We start from the raw sequence: 18,706 nt of genomic DNA on the forward strand, positions 1-18,706 counted from the left end.
AGGATGTTCCTTGGGGCTCAAGGGCCAGAGCTTCCCATCTGTGGCATTTTCTGCCAAGCATAAAATATTTAAAGTATCCAAAACACCTATTCATTTGCACATTCATTCAGTCCACAAATATTTATTGGGCACCTACTACATTCCCAACACTGTTCTAAGTGCTTGGGAAGCATCAATGAACAAAAAGAGTCAAAATTCCTGCTTCCATAGAGTTTATTTTGGAGTGAGAGGAAACTGACAATAATCAAGAAATAGAATAAACAAGTCAATTGCAGTATGTTACAAGGTGTTAAGTGCTACGGAAAAAAGGGATTAGAGCCAGGTAAGCTGGGTGGAGAATGCTCTAAGAGAGAAAGGCAACCTGCCATTTTTAAAAGAAATGCCAGAGAAACCTCTTTGAGAAGATGTATCTGTGCAAAGACCCACAATGCAGGTGGCAACAGGGCAAGCCATGCGGCAGAGGGAAGAGCATTCAAGGAAGAAGGGCCAGTCAGAAGGACAAAGGCTCTGAGTCAGGAGTAGGCAGTGTGTGTGTCTGAGGAGCAGAGGGAGGCCAGAGTGGATGCCCAAAACAAGGGGATGAGTTGAGAACTGTAATAACAAGGACAGGCAGTGCAGCATTAGGACTTTTTCTTTTTCTTTTTTTTTTTTTTACTTTGAGTGAAATGGAGAATTATCTGGGCATTTGAGCAGAGGAGTGACACAACTCAATGTCTTAAGGGGATAATTGAAGTAGAGGGGGCCAAAGCAAGCAAAGAGACCAGCATGTCCATCTTACCTGTTTTTATAACCTAATAGATATATATGGTGGAGAAGGAAATGGCAACCCACTCCAGTGTTCTTGCCTGGAGAATCCCAGGGACGGCGGAGCCTCCTGGGCTGCCACCTATGGGGTCGCACAGAGTCGGACACGACCGAGGTGACTTAGCAGATATATATGGAGAGAGATTTATATAGCTGCTTTCCTCCTAAGATTTGGAGAAATGATTCTACTGCTAAAGAAGCAGAGGAGAAGGAGGACGAGGAAGAGAAGAAGAGGGGAAAGGGATGGGGAGGAGGTAGAAGAGGACTAGGAGGAGGAGAGGAAGAAAACTTCAAAACCGTTAATATGGTCCAGTTTTGAAATTCGAGGCTCTGTATTTACTGAGCATCTGCTCTGACCCAAAGTAGCCATCAGGAAACAGTAAAGCCACCAGAGAAAGCTGCCTGCAGGAAGGCATGTGGACAGGATTTGGGACAAAAGTCTAGAGTTCCTAGCAGGGAAGCCCAAGAGAGGAAAGATGGGGCAGTGCAAGCAGCAGCTTTGCCAGCTGGATGAAGGACCCAGCCCCGGATGCAATGGGAAGGGTCAGGCATTCATCCAATGCCTCCCTGTTGCTCTGGCCTCACTCATCTCACAGAGGGTCTCTGAGTCACACCCAGGTCTTGCAAAAGCCAGAGAAGCTGTCCTAGGGCTAAAAGACCCTCCCAGAACTGTGTCCCACCACCAGGAGGTGGCATAGATCTGGACACATAATAAAAGTGTGGAGAAGACCAGCAGAGATGATGGGCAATGCCCAGGGTAGATGATCTGAGTGGGAAACTATCAAGGCCCTGCTCTCATCACAGGCCTGTAGGGAGCCATCAGGATAAATCCCAGAGAATCCCTCTATCCAAGAAGAACAGTGAGATGGTCTCTGAGAACCCCGGCAGATACATATATGAAACTATAAAGGTCATACATATATGAAACTAAACAGGCAGCTCTAGGACAAACAGGGTAAGATGAGAGAGTATCAGCACTTCCCTATCTTTGGATAAGTCCAGGAAGCCCACCTAGAAGCAAGGGAATTGTAAGCACAAGAAAGAGAGCAGAAGGGAAGGGAAATCATGACTCCTTATATGGAGAACAGCACGTGTGTCTCCGGCAAGCATCCCAGCTTAGGTAATATGTGGGAGGAAGATGGAGCATCTGTGGCGGGTGTGAGTTTGAGCAGTGACGCCTCTGGGGAAAGCCCAGTAGATGGACTTCAAGAGTCGAGGAAGCTGCCAAGGACTCCAGGGTGGAGTAGAAAACTTCTCACCCAATTAGCTCTTGAAGACTTCCTGGAAGAAGTGGCCTCTCAGGAGCATTTTAAATTATGGGAGGGCCACGAATTCTCAAATGGACATTCCTGATATTGGGTGTGGCCTTCACAAGGCGTGAGTGCAGGAGGGGACAGAACCAAAGGGGTGATGAAAGCCAGCACCCAGGACAAAAGGAGAGTAACTGGAGTTACATGGGGAGCCCTGGGAAGGGTATTGGTGCACTGCTGTTGAGACAGAGGAGGAGAAATCACAGCCTCCCTCTGACTAGTCCCCAAAGGCTTCCTGGAGGAAGTGGCCAGCTGTTCTGGGACATTTCGGGCAAAGGTGTGACAGGGGAGAAGGCTTGGAGATAGGGAAAGGGGTGTAGGAAAACTATAGGGCACATGTGGGCAGTAAGGCAGGAGAAGGGCCAGTAAAAGGAGGTCTGGCTCCCACCCCAGCACCCAGACAAGGATCTGGTCTCACTAAGCCAACTGCTTGGGGGGACGGGTAGAGATGGGTGTGGTTCTATGGATTCTCTGCTCTCCCTGGGATAGAACCAGATGGCAAAGGCCATCATCCAACATTCGATCAGTTCAGTTCAGTCGCTCAGTCGTGTCCGACTCTTTGCAACCCCATGGACTGCAGCACGCCAGGCCTCCTTGTCCATCACCAACTCCCGGAGTTTACCCAAACTCATCTCCATTGAGTCGGTGATACCATCCAAACATCTCATCCTCCATCCTCCCCTTCTCCTACCGCCTTCAATCTTTCCCAGCATCAGGGTTTTTTCCAATGAGTCAGTTCTTCGCATCAGGTGGCCAAAGTATTGGAGTTTCAGCTTCAGCATCAGTCCTGCCAATGAACACTCAGGATTGATCTCCTTTAGGATGGATTTGCTGGGTCTCCTTGAAATCCAAGGGACTCTCAAGAGTCTCCTCCAATACCACAGTACAAAAGCATCAATTCTTTGGCACTCAGCTTTCTTTATAGTCCAACTCTCACATCTATACATGACTACTGGAAAAAGTATAGCCTTGACTAGACGGACCTTTGTTGGCAAAGTAATGTCTCTGCTTTTTAATGTGTTGTCTATGTTGGTCATAGCTTTTCTTCCAAGGAGCAAGCCTCTTTTAATTTCATGGCTGCAGTCACCATCTGCAGTGATTTTGGAGCCCAAAACAATAAAGTCTGCCACTGTTTCCATTGTTTCCCCATAGGTCTACACAAACTCCCCAGGGTGTTGTGCCAGACTGACCTGATCTGTGAGTTTCTCACTTGCCTGAGATGACCCTGAAACAGCCCCATAAGGACCCAGCCTCTCCCTCCAGCCCAGTCCCTTCCATCTAAAGCACCATGTGGATGGACTTCCTCAGCAGACCCCACCCGCCCTGGGCTCTGCTGCCACCTCCAGTAATGCTAACTTCACCCAGCACCCACAGGCACATCCCTGTACCTGGTGGGCCTGCCCTCACTCCCAGCACACCCGCCCAGGGGCTCTCACCCTTGTTCTAAGTTGTCCTGCTGGTCCTGGATGGGTTTCTTACTTCTGAAGGCAATGCGGCATTCCCAGGTCCCCTGAATCCCTGGTTCCCCTTTTCCATCCTCAGTGCCCAGGCCCAATTTGAGGTGGAGGCATGTGTGTGTGTGTGTGCTGGGAGCATGGGGTACAGCTGACACAGGCATCTCCCTCTGGACCAAATCCTCCACTCCCTCCTGCTGCCAAGAGCCAGAAATGGGTCTTCCATCCCCTTCAATAAGCTGAAGGAGAGCTGAGCTTACAGGAGTGGAGAAGCAGGTGGGGTTTAATGGGCTTTCCAGGCTGACAGAGCAGAGGACCCACCCATCCTCCATCTCCCATGCTCGGCTCTGACCCTCCTCCCCTTCAAAAGGCCCAAAACCCTCTTGGCCCCACCACGCCACTCCAGGTCTACACCACCATCTGGCCAAGGCACAAAAATACATCCCTGGATCCAGGCCAGCAGCACCCCCATTTAAGGGGTGGGGGCTGGGAAACCATCCTCTCCTTGATCCCCAGTATAGCCTCCTTTACCCACCCCAGACTCCACCCCAAATTTTTACACTAGTGAAATCAGGTTAAAGAAAGCATTAAAAGCAGGCTTGAAAGGATTATGAAATCATAAATGTGCAGAGGAAGTGAAGCCGGTGGGTGGGGCAAGGAGCAGGCCCACTCTCTGCTAAGTGAGAGGGGGCAGGGGAGGGGGGGCCAGCGGCATTTCTGATAGGAAGCAAGAGTCCCTTTCCCTTAAACAGACCCTTTTGGTCCCCAAAGTACATTCTTGTGTATTATCCATTTAATCCCCCCAACAACCCTGGAAGACAAGAATGAATCCTACATTACAGCCAAGGAAACAGAAGTTCAGAGAGGTTAAGAACATCCCCAGAGCCACACAGCTAGGAAGTGTCCAAGCTGGCACTTAAACCAGGTCCTCTGATTTGGACTCCACTGCCCAGGTTGCTAAATGCCCGCTGCTTCACCATGGGTGACTATGATCTGAAGATTACTTGGTGTCAGCTGAGGCCACCTGCTCCTCCCTTCCCCAAGGCCTCTGCCCTACTCGGAAAGACAGGTGTGGGATGTGGAGATAGAAATCAGCCAGCCTGGTGCTGGGCAAAGACCTGCAGTGGGCCTGGCTGGGAAGACAAGGGCAGACCCAATATAGAGTGTGGGGTGTCTAGGGAGGATTCAGGAACAGCAGCACAGGGAAGCATTCGGTTCTGGCAGGCTCCCTAGAGTTGTCACCCTCAGAGGAAGTTCCTCTGCCCTTCTTCCTGAAGTTCCTAAGCCCTCAGGGGCCTGGTGAGCCTCCCTGGGGGCAGAGACGACCTCCCCAGGTCTATACTCAGTGAACATTAAAGAATAGCCATCATTATGTTAATAAGTAGCCCCAGGACACATAGGGAAGTGGGGACTTTGGAAAGAATCAAGATTCCAGAGCCTGTGGGAGCCAGAAATCACAGTGTCCTTGGACAAGAAAAGCCACCTTCCTCCCCCATCTCTGTGCAGGGCAGTCTCTGAATGTTCTTCCAGGAGTGACAATTCCAAGGCTGGCAAACAGGGTGAGCCCCTCTCCTGGCTGGTGGTCTTGGAAGGAACTGGGACTCACAGGACCTGTTTATTCTTAAAGAGCCAAGAGATAGTGTCCAGAGCAAGTTCGAAGCAGCAGGGCTTTCCCGGAACTGGGTTCTCCCATCCTTTCAGTCAAGCGGGAGAAAGTGTCTAAAGGGATGCTTCCCATTATCCACAAGAGGCCATTATTGTGGCCACTGAGAGTTAAGTGGTTTGCAGTTTTGTGGGTGAGAAATGAAGGCCCTGGAACAGAACCTTTCAGGCTGGAATCCAGAAGGTTCTAGGAGACTATGGGCTCAACCCTCTGCCCTGCAGGGAGCATGATCAAAATGGCCTCTCTGGACCTGAACCACCTCCAAGCCACGCTGCTTGAGTGGATTTGGGCTCTCTTGATCCATCTGCCCCTGAAACACAACGATATACCCGAGAATGTATCCTGTATGGAGCCCGGAGGACAGAGGTGATGACCTCTGGTGGTCTCCCCCAATCTGGAGCCCTAGAACTTCTCCCTGGAGATGGTGGCCCCAGCCCCTACCCCACACTCAGCCACTCCAGACTGTTGTGTTCAAACCCGTCTCCAGGTGTGGGTTGAGGCCATCTCACAAGGAGACTGCAAGAAAATTAATTACCCTAATGTATGTAAACGAGCTTTGAAGATGAAAAGTGCAAACGCACAGTGTCCCTAATAACATCTTCAGTACTTTTACGGAGGCCGGGAGTCACCGCTGAGCTCACCTTTAAGACGAGTCCTTGGAGAGTTGTTGGCAAACTCCCCAAGCCAATAAACAACATAAAATGACTTTTCACTGCTTTTATGCAGCCAACCCCAGCTCTCCCCACCAATAAAAGGACCGAGGAGGATCAGAGGGTCCAGAAGCATCGTACGCAGCGCACCCGCCGCCCTCAACACTCCCTTGCTCAAACCTCCATCCGCTCAGACCCACATCATGTCGTGCCGTTCCTACAGGATCAGTCCAGGATATTCCGTCACCAGGACCTTCAGTTCCTGCTCGGCTGTGGCCCCCAAAACGGGCAGCCGCTGCTGCATCACCGCCGCCCCTTACCGAGGGGTGTCCTGCTACCGGGGGCTGACGGGCTTTGGCAGCCGCAGCGTCTCGGCCCTGGGCTCCTGTGGGCCCCGCATAGCGGTGGGCGGCTTCCGAGCTGGCTCCTGCAGCCGCAGCTTCGGGTACCGCTCCGGCGGCGTGGGCGGCCTCAGCCCTCCCTGCATCACCACGGTGTCAGTTAATGAGAGCCTCCTCACGCCCCTCAACCTGGAGATCGACCCCAGTGCGCAGTGCGTGAAGCATGAGGAGAAGGAGCAGATCAAGAACCTCAACAGCAGGTTCGCTGCCTTCATCGACAAGGTCAGTGAGGCCTGGGATGGTCCAGAGATGGCCCCGGCCCTGCCTTCCTCTCGGGAAGGTGTCAGTCTGTAGGGGAGCCAGCGTATGGCCGCCAGCCACGGGAGAGAAATGCAGGCCGATCTGCGCAGAAGGATCTATTTTTTTCGTGTAATTCCAGCAAAGTGTATCTATATCCACGGCCTAGCGTGGTGCAGAAATTGAGTCTGTGCTGTAAAGGGTTTGTGCTTCCGGAGACAAGACAACATGGGAATATCCGAGCTGCCGCTGAAACATTGGGCACTGGGTGCCGGAAGAGCAGAGGGGCAGTGGGGAGAAAAGAAGCCTGTGGTGGGGCAGCTTGGGAAGCAGTTGGGGCTCTGCTCAGAGCCCTGCCGCCTCCCCACCTCCCCGCCCCTGCTCCCTCACAGTGCAAATCTTCAGGCCTGTTGCTTGTCCCTTTAATAGAACTGGCTTTATACATTTGCTTTGAAGATTAACTGGGTTCCTGTGCAGTCGGTGCTGGCACATAGAAAGTGGCTGAAAATGTTAGCTGTTAGCACTCTTCCAGGGACAGGAGTGGGCAAGGAGATGTGATAGGCAGTCAACCAGGCTTGCCAGGCTGCTTCATGGGTGCAGAGCTGGGAATGGAGGAGGGGAGGCCACTAGACTGTCGAGAAGAGACCCACCGGTGCAGAGGGTGAGAAATCCCCAACTGCCCTCTGGCTGCCTCCCAGAAAGGTCACCGCTGACCTCCCTTCGTGTGGGCCCCTCCTCTGTCCACGGGGCCTGACTCCAGCAGAGAAGATGGGACCAGACTCAGGTCTGGGATCCGGGGTGACGGGACAGTAGGGGGGACCTTCTTATTATCACTTTCTTTAGTGATCTCAGTTAATCCTCGAAATGACTCACTGGAGTAGATATTATCATCTCTATTTTTTTAATAACAAATTGAAGCTGAGAGCTTAGGGAGCTGCTTAGACAGACTGTTCATAGGATTCTCACGACTGAGCGACTGAACTGAACTAGATAGATCATGGTGACAGGCAGGTGAAGGAGACTCAAGGAACATAGGATCCTGACTCCTGACTAATTATGAGGTGATAAGTTAGTCATTTCATACCTTGGGGTCTCCTTTTCCCCTCCTGTATTATAGGGGAAATAAGATCTCCCCCCCATAGGGTTGTGAGAATTGAATAAAATTGATTGGTAGGTACAGTCATAGATAAAGATGTGTGTGTGTGTGTGTGTGTGTGTGTGTGTGTGTATCTTAGCACAAGCTCTGGGACCACACAGTAAATATTCAATAAATGTTTGTTGCATAAATGAAGAACTTGTAATTAAAATCATAGTTAAATTGGTTGAGCACTTCCTGTGTGTTAGAAACTCTTCTAAGCACTTTACATGTAGCAACTTGTTCAATCTTTACAACTTTAAGGAAAGTACTATTATCATCTCTGTTTTGAAATGAGAAAACCCAGTACCCAGAGGTGAGACAAGCTGCTGTTACAGTGGCAGATCTGGGATGTGAATCTGACCTTTGCCCTCAAGCCTGGGGCACTCTCACCCACAGCGCCTCCCTGGGAGGCTGGGAGCAAGACCCCCTGAGTCGCAGGGATTCCGCAGCTCAACTTCCACCTGGCCACGGCTGTTCAGCGGGCACCAGGGCAGGGGAAGAGAGAGCTCTAGGGAAACAGACACCTCCCGGGGCACCTCCTGAGTCTCTTTCTCCCACTCTGGGTGGCAGGTGCGCTTCCTGGAGCAGCAGAACAAGCTGCTGGAGACCAAGTGGCAATTCTACCAGAACCAGCGCTGCTGCGAGAGCAACCTGGAGCCCCTGTTCAATGGCTACATCGAGACACTGAGGCGGGAGGCTGAGCATGTGGAGGCTGACAGCGGGAGGCTGGCCTCAGAGCTCAACCACGTGCAGGAGGTGCTGGAGGGCTACAAGAAGAAGTGAGTGTGGCACCACCTGGAATAACAGGGTTAAGGGGGAAGGCTCTGCCCACAACCCTCTTGAAGCAGCTTCATTAAGATTCCTGCCTGTCTGCCAAGAAGGGCTGCCCGCTACCCAAGAGGATGGGCAGTAGGGGCCTAGGTTTCTTCAGATTCTTTGGCTCCACCTCAACTCCTTGGAGGCCCATGAGTCTTAGAGCTGGTTTCAGGGGAGTAAGGAAGCCCAATGGGGTTCCACAGCTTTGTTGCTCCTCTCGCTCCCCTTCTTGACCTGGGCTCCATGACCTCCCTGCCCATGCCACCAGCTCTCTTTGGATCTAGGATGGAAAGATGATTGTAGGCTTGGGCATGGAGTGTGCATTCTCTGATCTCATCCCAGAGGCAGCAGGACTCAGGTGGAATAGCCAGGCTGGGACAGGGTTAGCCCACAAACAATGCACAAAATAGAGTGGGGAGAGAACGGGATGACGTTTGCAGAGTTCACCCCATTTGACCCCCAGAAGAGCTTGCCCAGGATGGCGGCCAAACCCTGACTCCTCAGCTCCAGCCTCTGTCTCTCTCACACCCAGGTATGAAGAGGAGGTGGCTTTGAGGGCCACAGCGGAGAACGAGTTCGTGGTTCTAAAGAAGGTAAGGAGGCTGGGCTCTGGGAGGTTGGGAGCGGCACCTCTGTGCACACAACCTCCAGTGGGATGGGTCGCCACACCCACCCCGAGCACCTTCCCGGGGCCTCCTCCCACACGCTTGCCCCCTCCTCTCCACCCCACCACCAGGATGTGGACTGTGCCTACCTGCGAAAGTCAGACCTGGAGGCCAACGTGGAGGCCCTGGTGGAGGAGTCTAATTTCCTGAAGCGCCTCTATGACGAGGTGAGGGGGCCCCTGCCAACCAGCCTGGAAGGGGGGAGGGAAGGTGTGGGGACTCAGAGCAGAGATTATGTGCACATTCATCCCCTGAGGGTGATAGCATGTAAAGAACATGCACACACATGCAAGTGGGCATATTGTGAGGCTGTCACAGGCACGTGCACGTAAGCATCGAAGACTGTGGAGCACGTGTGTGCTTGGGCTTCTCTGCTTGTGGTCTCTGTATATTGCAGTGTGTGTGCCTGTGCGCTGGTTTGAGTGCATGTAGGTCTCTACATGGATATGTGGGAGGGGAGTGCAGGGGGTGGCTAGGGTGGGTTTCCAGTGAGAGAGGGGTCTTAATTCCTAGACAGATCACTAGTCCTGGCATTCATACCCCAGCTTCCCTGCTGAATGACTTTAAGTCAGGCCTTTTTCACACACTGGGATTCAGTTTCCCCTTTTGTTAAGTCACAGGCTGTCCCCAGCTGACCTCTAGAGCCCCTTCCAGCTTCACTGATGATGTACCTGTGTGTGAATGAAGGCGAGTGGGAGTCATGTATCATGTGTGACCAGTGGGTCCTCCAGGGAGTGGACAGCCCCCAGGGGTACAGCATGTGACCCAGACCAGACACTAGAACCAAATGCATTGGCTCTTGGCCCCCCAGGAGATCCAGATCCTCAACGCCCACATCTCAGACACCTCGGTCATCGTGAAGATGGACAACAGCCGAGACCTGAACATGGACTGTGTCGTCGCTGAGATCAAGGCTCAGTACGACGACATTGCCAGTCGCAGCCGGGCTGAAGCTGAGTCCTGGTACCGCAACAAGGTGAGTGGTCCAGAACACCTGCCTCCTAGACATGGCACTGAAAAGGATATGAAATGTGTATTAGAAAAGGCTTCTTCTGTCTGGGGACTTTGATCTATAGGGATGGTGAGAAAGAGACAGATCTCAGTTTGGGTGTCAGGGCAAGGTGGCAGTGTATAGTTGCACAGGCCGAACACTGTACAACCTGCACAATTATCCAAGTTGTCCTGAATGGATGAAGTGTCCCATCCTGAGCCTCAGGAGCCTCTCTGTTTCCTCCCAGTGTGAGGAGATGAAGGCCACAGTGATCCGGCATGGGGAGACCCTTCGCCGCACCAAGGAGGAGATCAACGAGCTGAACCGCATTATCCAGAGGCTGACAGCTGAGATTGAAAATGCCAAGTGCCAGGTATGGGTTCTTGGAAGGCTTGAATACCCAGCACAGGAAGACTAGCACCAGGCCCTTTGCCTGCGGAAGTGCAAAGGTCTAGCCCTAATCAGGCCTCAGAGTGTGCCCATGAGGAAGCAGGGGCCCAGAGAGGGGGCCGGGGCCCTGGCACTTCACACAGCACAAGAGCGGAGATGAGCCAGATCACTGATATCCCCCTCCTGGCCACCCTGCAGCACCATCAAGAAGAAATGATGAAAAGTGTCCATCACCTCCCTTGTGTTCATAGTCCCATTAACTACCTGCTCATAGAAGGTTAACCTAACTTTTCTCTGGGACCCTTGCCCCAGCTCCCTCAGCTCAGGTGAGCCTAGCTGCACCTTCCCATCCTCACATCTCCTTCCCCACAGCGGACCAAGCTGGAGGCCGCGGTCGCTGAGGCTGAGCAACAGGGTGAGGCGGCCCTTAACGATGCCCGCTGCAAGCTGGCCGGGTTGGAGGAGGCCCTGCAGAAAGCCAAGCAGGACATGGCCTGCCTGCTCAAGGAGTACCAGGAGGTGATGAACTCCAAGCTGGGCCTGGACATCGAGATCGCCACCTACAGGCGCCTGCTGGAGGGCGAGGAGCAGAGGTGAGGCTGAGGAAGTCCTTCTAGACCTGAGGATCTAGGAGGAGGCTGTGGTCCTCTAGGGGTGAATTTCCCTGAACCCAAGTGTGAACTGCATCTTTGCCCACTGCTAGTACAGTTCAGGCTTCAATAATAATAATAATTTATGAATGCTTTATTAGGCCTGTGCTCAGTGTTCATTTTAATCCTCACAATCCAGGTATCATTTTTTCCATCCAAAGATAAGGAAATAAGGCCCAGTGTTCAGTGACTTTCTTGGGGCCACACAATTAATAATAAGAAGAGCCAGGACCCTCATTCAAGACTTGTGGCTCTGAAATCCACTCTCTTCCAATAGCTTCCTACAGGAGGCTGCCACTTGGCCTGCCCCGGAGGTGGGTACATTATAAGGTCGATGCAGTCTATGCTGTAGCTCTTCATTGGCACCAGGCCCTTTCACACGCTTTCTGTGAGCGTGATCGGCACTATCCAGGGTGGGCCAAGTCATTCTGATTGGAAGCAGTGCGTGGAGTTCGTAGCCTCACTCACCTCTGCTGAAAAGCAGAAGGCCTTGTCTCTGTGGTCAGTGAATAGTTAAAGAAGCGTGAGCATTTAAGGCAGACTCTGAGGGAGCACTTCCTACCTCTGGGGAATTGGATCTGTACACAGGAGGGCCCTCTCTGTGCCCAAGCTTCAAGGAATGTGCCTCAAGGAATCCCACTCAGTGCTTGGAATTAAACAGACTTTTCTTTCCCGTAGGCTGTGCGAAGGAGTGGGCTCTGTGAATGTCTGTAAGTATCTGCTTGAAACCCCCCTAGAAAACTGGCTTTATTGATGGGCAGATCTGAGCCTGACAGCCTAACCTACTGGACCTGGAAAGTTCAGACCCGCGCCCCGCCCCACCCCTTCTCCCTGGAGACAATAAGCAAAGGCATCGTTGGGCGCCCTCCACTGGTGGATATGTGAACTGCATGCCAGGGAAATAAGGGTGCTGCAGTTTTGCCACTGGGCTGCCCTGGTGGTTCAGATGGTAAAGCGTCTGCCCGCAATGCGGCAGTCCTGGTTTCGATCCCTGGGTTGGGAAGATCCCCTGGAGAAGGAAATGACAACCCACTCCAGTACCCTTGCCTGGAAAATCCCATGGACAGAGGAGCCTGGTAGGCTACAGTCCATGGGGTCGCAAAGAGTCAGACACGACTGAGCGACTTCACTTCACTTCAGCTTTGCCACTGAGTCTGGGGGTCCTAGCTTCCTTCTCACCTGGGTGCCCGAGAAGGCTGAAATGCTGAGAACAGGATCTGAGTTATGAACCACTAAACTCATCGGGGAGGAGGAAGCTCATGCGTGCAGAAGCCCCTTTGGGCCTGTCCTGGGGTTGGCGACATCACTGTGGTCCACTCAGCCTTCCCTGTCCCCTCTCTTCCCACAGGTGTCAGCAGCTCCCGCGGTGGAGTCACCTGTGGGGGCCTCACGTATAGCACCACCGCAGGCCGCCAGATCTCCTCGGGCCCCGTGGCCACCGGGGGCAGCATCACAGTGCTGGCGCCCGACTCCTGTGTCCCCTGTCAGCCCCGTGCCTCCAGCTTCAGCTGCGGGAGCAGCCGGTCGGTCCGTTTTGCATAGAGTCGGAGGCCCTGCCTGCATACCCCCCCAGCACGGAAGGATGTGTGAATGGGAAAAAAAAATGTGTGCTTGCTTCCAGAATCTTCCATGTGTTCCTACAAGGGAAAGGCCCTCCGCCACTCTCCGCGCCACCTTCTCGTTTTAGGGAGTTGTTTTCCTGGTTCTCCAACAGGCTTCAGTTAGAAAGAGCCATTCCCAGCCCTTTCACTCAACTGCGATTTGACTCCTAGATTCCCGCAGCCAGCTTGTGTTATTCACTAAGCTCTCTGGGACCCTACCAGTCACCCAGGGCAGCTGGGCATCATGAAAACTCAGCCTTCCTCTGGCACAAGGAATAAGACTAACCATCCAGTCAGGTCTCCCTCAACCTGAGAATCGGAGAGGAAGCCGCCCCTACTCCAGCAGGCCCCTTCTCCTGGCTGGGAAGTTCTCTGCAGGAAGGAATTGCCCCTTGGTCATTTGGGTTTGGGTTTTGCTTGTCTCTCTAACTGATTGCCTTCTTCTGGGTTAACCTGCTTCAGCCAAACTCCTCCTGTGACCTCCCAGTTGAGAGGCCTATTGTGGGGGGAATTCTTTTGACTTTGGACAGGTCTTGCTATTCAATACACCTTAACAGATTTCAAAGAAAACGCCATGGTTGCTCCAGATCGCCCCCTGCCGGTGCAGGGGGAACCTGTCCAATCCAGAGCAGGTGGGATGGAGAAGGGGAGGCCACTTTCTGGGTCTCCCCCGTATTATGACTGTCTGTGGGTGCCGTGCCTTCTGGGTTGTCTCAATCTGTGTTTCAATAAATGCTGCTGCGATGCAAAGACATGTGATCTTGTGAACGACAATGTCTCAGTCTGTTGCCCTAATGGTCCGGGAGTGAGTGATGAGAATGAAGACAGAACACGATATCTGGTGCAATGGGTCAGAGGACCTGCAGCCTCTGTTGGACTGAGGTGCAGAGTCCACTCTGAGTCCAGCTTTTATTTCTAATGGCAGACTACAAAGCTTTCTTTGATCTTTCTTCCCCAAGACACTACCCTGACATAGTCCAGATCTCCTTGTTTTTACCCCAGGCTGTTCCCTTCTGGGAAAGTCTCAGGAACAATCAGCAAGTGCATAGGCAGTGCTCATACCTGATGCTGACCTGGTGTTCCAAAGTCCATGCTTTCATGATCCCAGTCATACTCCTTTCTGGGTCTGGCCTTGGGGTTTGTAACAAGGCTATTATTCTAAGAAAAACGTGAAGAATAATCATAACACAGTTTCTTAACATATGCTGTTTTTCTAAGTGCTATTTCTGTGAAATTTCTCTTGGGAAAGCACATTTTTAGGAATTCCCACTACATCTGACCGTCCAACATATCTGACACTCAGCTCCCACTTGTTCCATCTCTAGCTGACCAGTCCTTTCCAGCCTCAGTCCCCCAGTGGTTCTGCCTCTTCCTCTCCACTTCCATAGTCTGATTCCAGCTCAGACCCCTCAGTCCTTGACCACAGCTCCAGATTCCCACATGACCACTTTCTCCCCATTACTCACACACACCTCCCCCCAGCAGCCAGAATCCCAAACTCATGGCTCTTATCCCCTACCACCTGGTTCAAACAATTTCCCAGCATATGCATGTGCTCCTTATGCCAGACACAGTCTCCTCTAGCTTGTCTTTTCGCACTCGCTCGCTCCTCAATTCTGTACCACCCCTCCACCTGGATGCTCAATTTCTCAGATGCAGGCTCTACTTGGAGAGTCTGCTCTCTGAGGCCTCCAGGGACCATCCCACCTGGACATATAGGTGGACATATACTCCTCACCCTTCTTCCTACTTGCCTTTGCTCAGTGCTCCCTCTGCCCACCTTCCCTCCTGCTTCATGTACACACACACACACACACACACACACACACACACGTCTCCCTTTCCTGCCCAACAGTGTCTCAAACCCTGAGGACTTCTGATTCTTTGTGGCTCAGACCAGGGTTGTCACTGGGTGTGTCTGGACACTAAATCAAGCTGGAAGTTTCTGGAAGAACTTCCAGGAAATTTCTCTTCTTGGCTTTGCCCCCAACTAAGCCCCAGATGGGACTCCAGAACATGTCAGGCCTGGGATGGTTGGGTGAACACAGGCTGGTTGAGCAGAAGTGTAGACATCAGCCTTCTTGGACTCATCATCTCTCCATTAGAGAACAGATTAGCCATCACTATACCACCTGCTGGCCTCCTCTGCCGCCCCATCCCCTAGCCTGTCCCTGGAAGGAAAGTTAAGGTCCCCTGCATTCTGATGAATCCTCACTTCAGGCCCAAAGGGCTGCAAATCCAGGGAGACTGCTGGCCCTTCCTGAGTGCCGAGACAGCTGCTGTTTAAGGTTTGCTGGCTGATACCAGACAGGCCTCCTCCAAGTTTCTGGCCCCCTCCCCTTATTTCTCCCACCTCTGTGGGTTTTTAAGGGCATGGTCATAGTCACAGTAGGCCAACATTCATTTTAGGGCACATCATTCATCTACAAGAAAGGTTAAGTCACCAGGGCTGAAACGTCAGGAGATCAAAATTTGAGCATCAGCTCTGCCATGTCTCAGTAAGATGCTGTGCAAGAAGTGGCCTCCATGCTCTGGGAATCAGCTTGGGGGTGAGTGAGATAAGTATTTTCCAGCCTTGCCACTTCCTGTGCTCCTTGGTCTCTGCAGTAGCCTGTGCTTGGGGAAAACGCTTTGATGTTACCATGGGTCTGGGCCAAGTATAACTAAAAAGTTAAATCTGATAAACAAAAATATAACACCATGCATTGAAAAGTCAAACAACCAGAAGCTGGGAGTTAGCAGCTATTTAATAAGTTTCCATGTTCTGTGCATAGCAGCCCAAGATGCCATCAGCTTATGAAGATGAAACTTCCCCTCCCCTGCCCTTGCATTCAACAGCAAAAATGCAGAGCTATCTCTTCTCTTTTCAAAGGAAAGGAGCTATTCCTTGCAGAAAGTCAAGGATACACTCCAAGAGTAACTGAGGATTAAAGTTTCATTACAAAAAAAAAAAAATTTAAGGAAAAGTCAAGTGATCTAAATCTCTTGATTAAGAAAAAGCCAGAAGAGCAAGGGGCCCAGACAATAAAGCAAGCCCATGTGGGTGGTTCCAGGGCTTTCCTGGAATCTCCCCTTTTGTTTTAAGCTCCACAAAAGCTAAGAATTCCCTCAAGAGAAAATCAGATCTTCTGTCCATTTTCTACTCTTATTCAAACATTCAATGCCCTTCCCTCAAATATACAGGCTCTCCAAAGGATGAGAATGTATGGGTTATAGTGTTTTCAAAAAAATCAGGTATGCTTAGACTTCAGGGTCTTCTCTCTTCCTTCTGGAGGCCACAAGCACTCTTTCACCAAGTCGCAAATCCTCTCTGCTTTGGGTCATCCTCACAAACACCCACGCCCAGGCCTCAGTGTCACCAACTGCTCTCTGCCTCAGTCCTTGGGATCTTGGGAAACAGAAACTGAAGCCATTACTCACCTGAGCCAAGCATGGTGAGAAAAGCAGATTAACCACATGACCAAGGAAATCACAAAGTATAACCCTCTTTGGAACGGACATGGACATTAAAAATGACCATTTCTGGGAAGCACCCCTTGTCTGGATGCCCCGCTCTTATTCCCTTAGTGGGCAGTGGACAGTAGTGGTGAGAGGTCAGTTGCCAGGGAAGGGAGCGGGTCAAGGCAGCACTCAGAGGATGAGCTGTTGCATTGAAAATGAAGGAAACACTGGAGGCACAAATCTGCATATACACACCCTCCACCATCACCATCAGAAAAGAAAGGCAGACCTTCCCCCATTTCTGCCACCTCCCCCTCCCCATTCTGGGGCAGAAGGAGCCTGGTACAACTCCTTTCCCTCCACAGAGGCGATCTAGTGGCTCCCTGAGCCCAGTTTTCTCCCCTGCTCAGACTTGGTGGAATCTAGACCAAGGAAGTGCCCAAGATGAAGCCCCTGTAAGACCCTCTAAGCCCAGGAGGAGAGACCAGGAGCCACCACACTAAAAAGGATCTAGGTCCTCCCAGGTTCCCCAGGGACCAGTGAGTCTCGTGGGGACACATTTTGAAAGGCATCAGGAGGGCACTGCCAGGGAGAACTACTCAAAGGTGTTTCTATGTCTTGAGATCAAATATGTATTCTTGGGGCAAGATATCTTCCATCCCATCAGGTCTTTTTTTTTTTAATCCTTTTTTAAAAAAAAAGTCCCAAATACCATAAGGTGGGAGAAATAAGTGTTCTTCCTGTAAAACAAGTGAAAGAAAGTCATCCACTGAAACCCCTCTCTCCATCTCATCACATCCAGGGAGGACACCCTCGCATCTGAGGGGACTCTGAACCAACTTCCCCGGGGGCACTTCTTGGGGATTGTCAGTGCAGGAATCGGCGGGGGGAGAGAGTCCCAGGTGGCTCAGCAGTAAAGAATCACCTGGCCAATGCAGGAGACATGGGTTCAATCCCCAGTTGGAAAGATCCCCTGGAGAAGGAAATGGCAACCCACTCCAGTATTCTTGCTTGGAGAATCCCATGGACAGAGGAGCCTGGCGGGCTACAGTTCATGAGGTCGCAAAGAATCAGACATGACTTGGTGACTAAACAACAGCAACACCAGAGGTCCCCACAGAGTCCACTGTCCCTGTCCAGGCCATCGAGGCAAATGTCCTCTGACCAGAGGTCTGAGTTTTCATTCTGGATCCCCATGTAAGAGGCCTGGGTTAACTGCCCCATACTAAGGTCTGTCCAAGATTCTTAGAGAACAGAAGCTGTGAGATGTTTCTACAAACACTTCCAGGAGGCTCATTTATGTCACCTTCCTTCTCTTTTCTCTGGAGCATCAGTAAGGTAGGATCAGTTAGAACAGCATGGGCCATGATTTTATTCTTCAGGAAAAACCAAGACAAGAGAGCAGAAAGTGTATGAGCATTGACATTCCCTATTGGGGCTTCTCTGGTGGCTCAGATGGTAAAGAATTTGCCTTTAATGCCAGAGACCCCAGTTGTATCCCTGGGTTTGGAAGATCCCCTGGAGAAGGGAATGGCAACCCACTCTAGTATTCTTGCCTGGAGAATTCCATGGACAGACCATGGGGTTGCAAAGAGTCGGGCACATCTTAGTGACTAACCTACACAGCCCTCAGTTTGGATCCTGGGCTAGCTGTATGAGAAGTTACCCAACTTCTCACAGCCTTAATTTCCATATCAGTATAATACTGTTGCTGTAAGCAATGAATGAAATACATATATGATGTTCCAGACATCTAACCAGTGCTCGTCAACACAAGCTCCCCTCTCCTCCTCTTTTCTACCTTTGCCCCCACCCCACCGACCGTGGGTGGCCCAGACTGGCTCTGATCTTTTGACAAAATCAGAGGAGAAAGGCAAAGAGTTGAATCTGATCCTGTGAAAATCAGAGGGAAAGTCACCTCCACAGCCAGAATGATCTGAGCCACCCATACAAACCAGTGACTCTTGATCTTTAATTGTTATGGGAATCACCTGGGAGCTTGCTTAAATTCAGATTCTTGGGCTCATCTCCAGAACTTTTGATTCAGTGGTTCTGGATGGAGCCCAACATCTGCATATTTAACAATCCCCTCATCCCCTGCTCCTTAGAGATCCTGATGTAGATGGTGGTCCATGGACCACACTTGGAGAAGCACTGAAACAATTGGAGAAAACAAGGAAGGGTACAGGCGTTGACTTGGTTATAGGAGAAAACGTTTACCTTGACATTTAATCATGCACACCAAAAGAGAAGAAGCCATACAGGAATCACCCCCAACACAACAAAATTACAAACCACCGATAATAAAAACCTGGGAGGCTTAGCCTCAGTCTTTCCATCCTGACTGCTACATGGTTGAGGGATGCTCTGGGAACATACAATCTCTCAGAGCAAGTGAGGGGACTCCTAGAGCCCCAGCCCCACTCCCTCTGCTGCCCCCTCAGTGCTGATGGGCCACAAACTGTCCCTTGTCCAAGGGCAAAGCACAAGGAGGC

The 18,706-nt window shown here is 51.4% G+C and overlaps 1 protein-coding gene across 5 annotated transcripts; it reads left to right on the forward strand.

The window, feature by feature from the left end:
- The first annotated feature begins 4,230 nt into the window (after nucleotides 1-4,230).
- LOC145503715 (keratin, type II microfibrillar, component 5) lies at nucleotides 4,231-13,524 on the forward strand. 5 transcript variants are annotated; one of them, XM_081483836.1, is made up of 11 exons: nucleotides 4,251-4,637; nucleotides 5,453-5,597; nucleotides 5,958-6,504; nucleotides 8,228-8,436; nucleotides 9,006-9,066; nucleotides 9,210-9,305; nucleotides 9,950-10,114; nucleotides 10,377-10,502; nucleotides 10,892-11,112; nucleotides 11,848-11,879; nucleotides 12,518-13,524. In XM_081483836.1, the coding sequence occupies exons 1-11, from the start codon at nucleotides 4,547-4,549 to the stop codon at nucleotides 12,709-12,711; spliced, it is 1,887 nt and encodes a 628-aa protein (XP_081339962.1). In that variant the 5' UTR covers nucleotides 4,251-4,546; the 3' UTR covers nucleotides 12,712-13,524. The 5 variants fall into 5 exon arrangements, with proteins under 5 accessions (XP_081339965.1, XP_081339962.1, XP_081339966.1 ...); XM_081483839.1 differs by lacking the exons at nucleotides 5,453-5,597; nucleotides 5,958-6,504 and adding an exon at nucleotides 5,075-5,127 and having other exon boundaries at nucleotides 4,231-4,637; XM_081483840.1 differs by lacking the exons at nucleotides 5,453-5,597; nucleotides 5,958-6,504 and adding an exon at nucleotides 5,099-5,127 and having other exon boundaries at nucleotides 4,255-4,637.
- Nucleotides 13,525-18,706: the final 5,182 nt, after the last annotated feature.

This window comes from Giraffa tippelskirchi, chromosome 4, assembly GCF_054371585.1.
Source record: "Giraffa tippelskirchi isolate mGirTip1 chromosome 4, T2T-mGirTip1v1.2.pri, whole genome shotgun sequence".
Taxonomy (NCBI): Eukaryota; Metazoa; Chordata; class Mammalia; order Artiodactyla; family Giraffidae; genus Giraffa; species Giraffa tippelskirchi.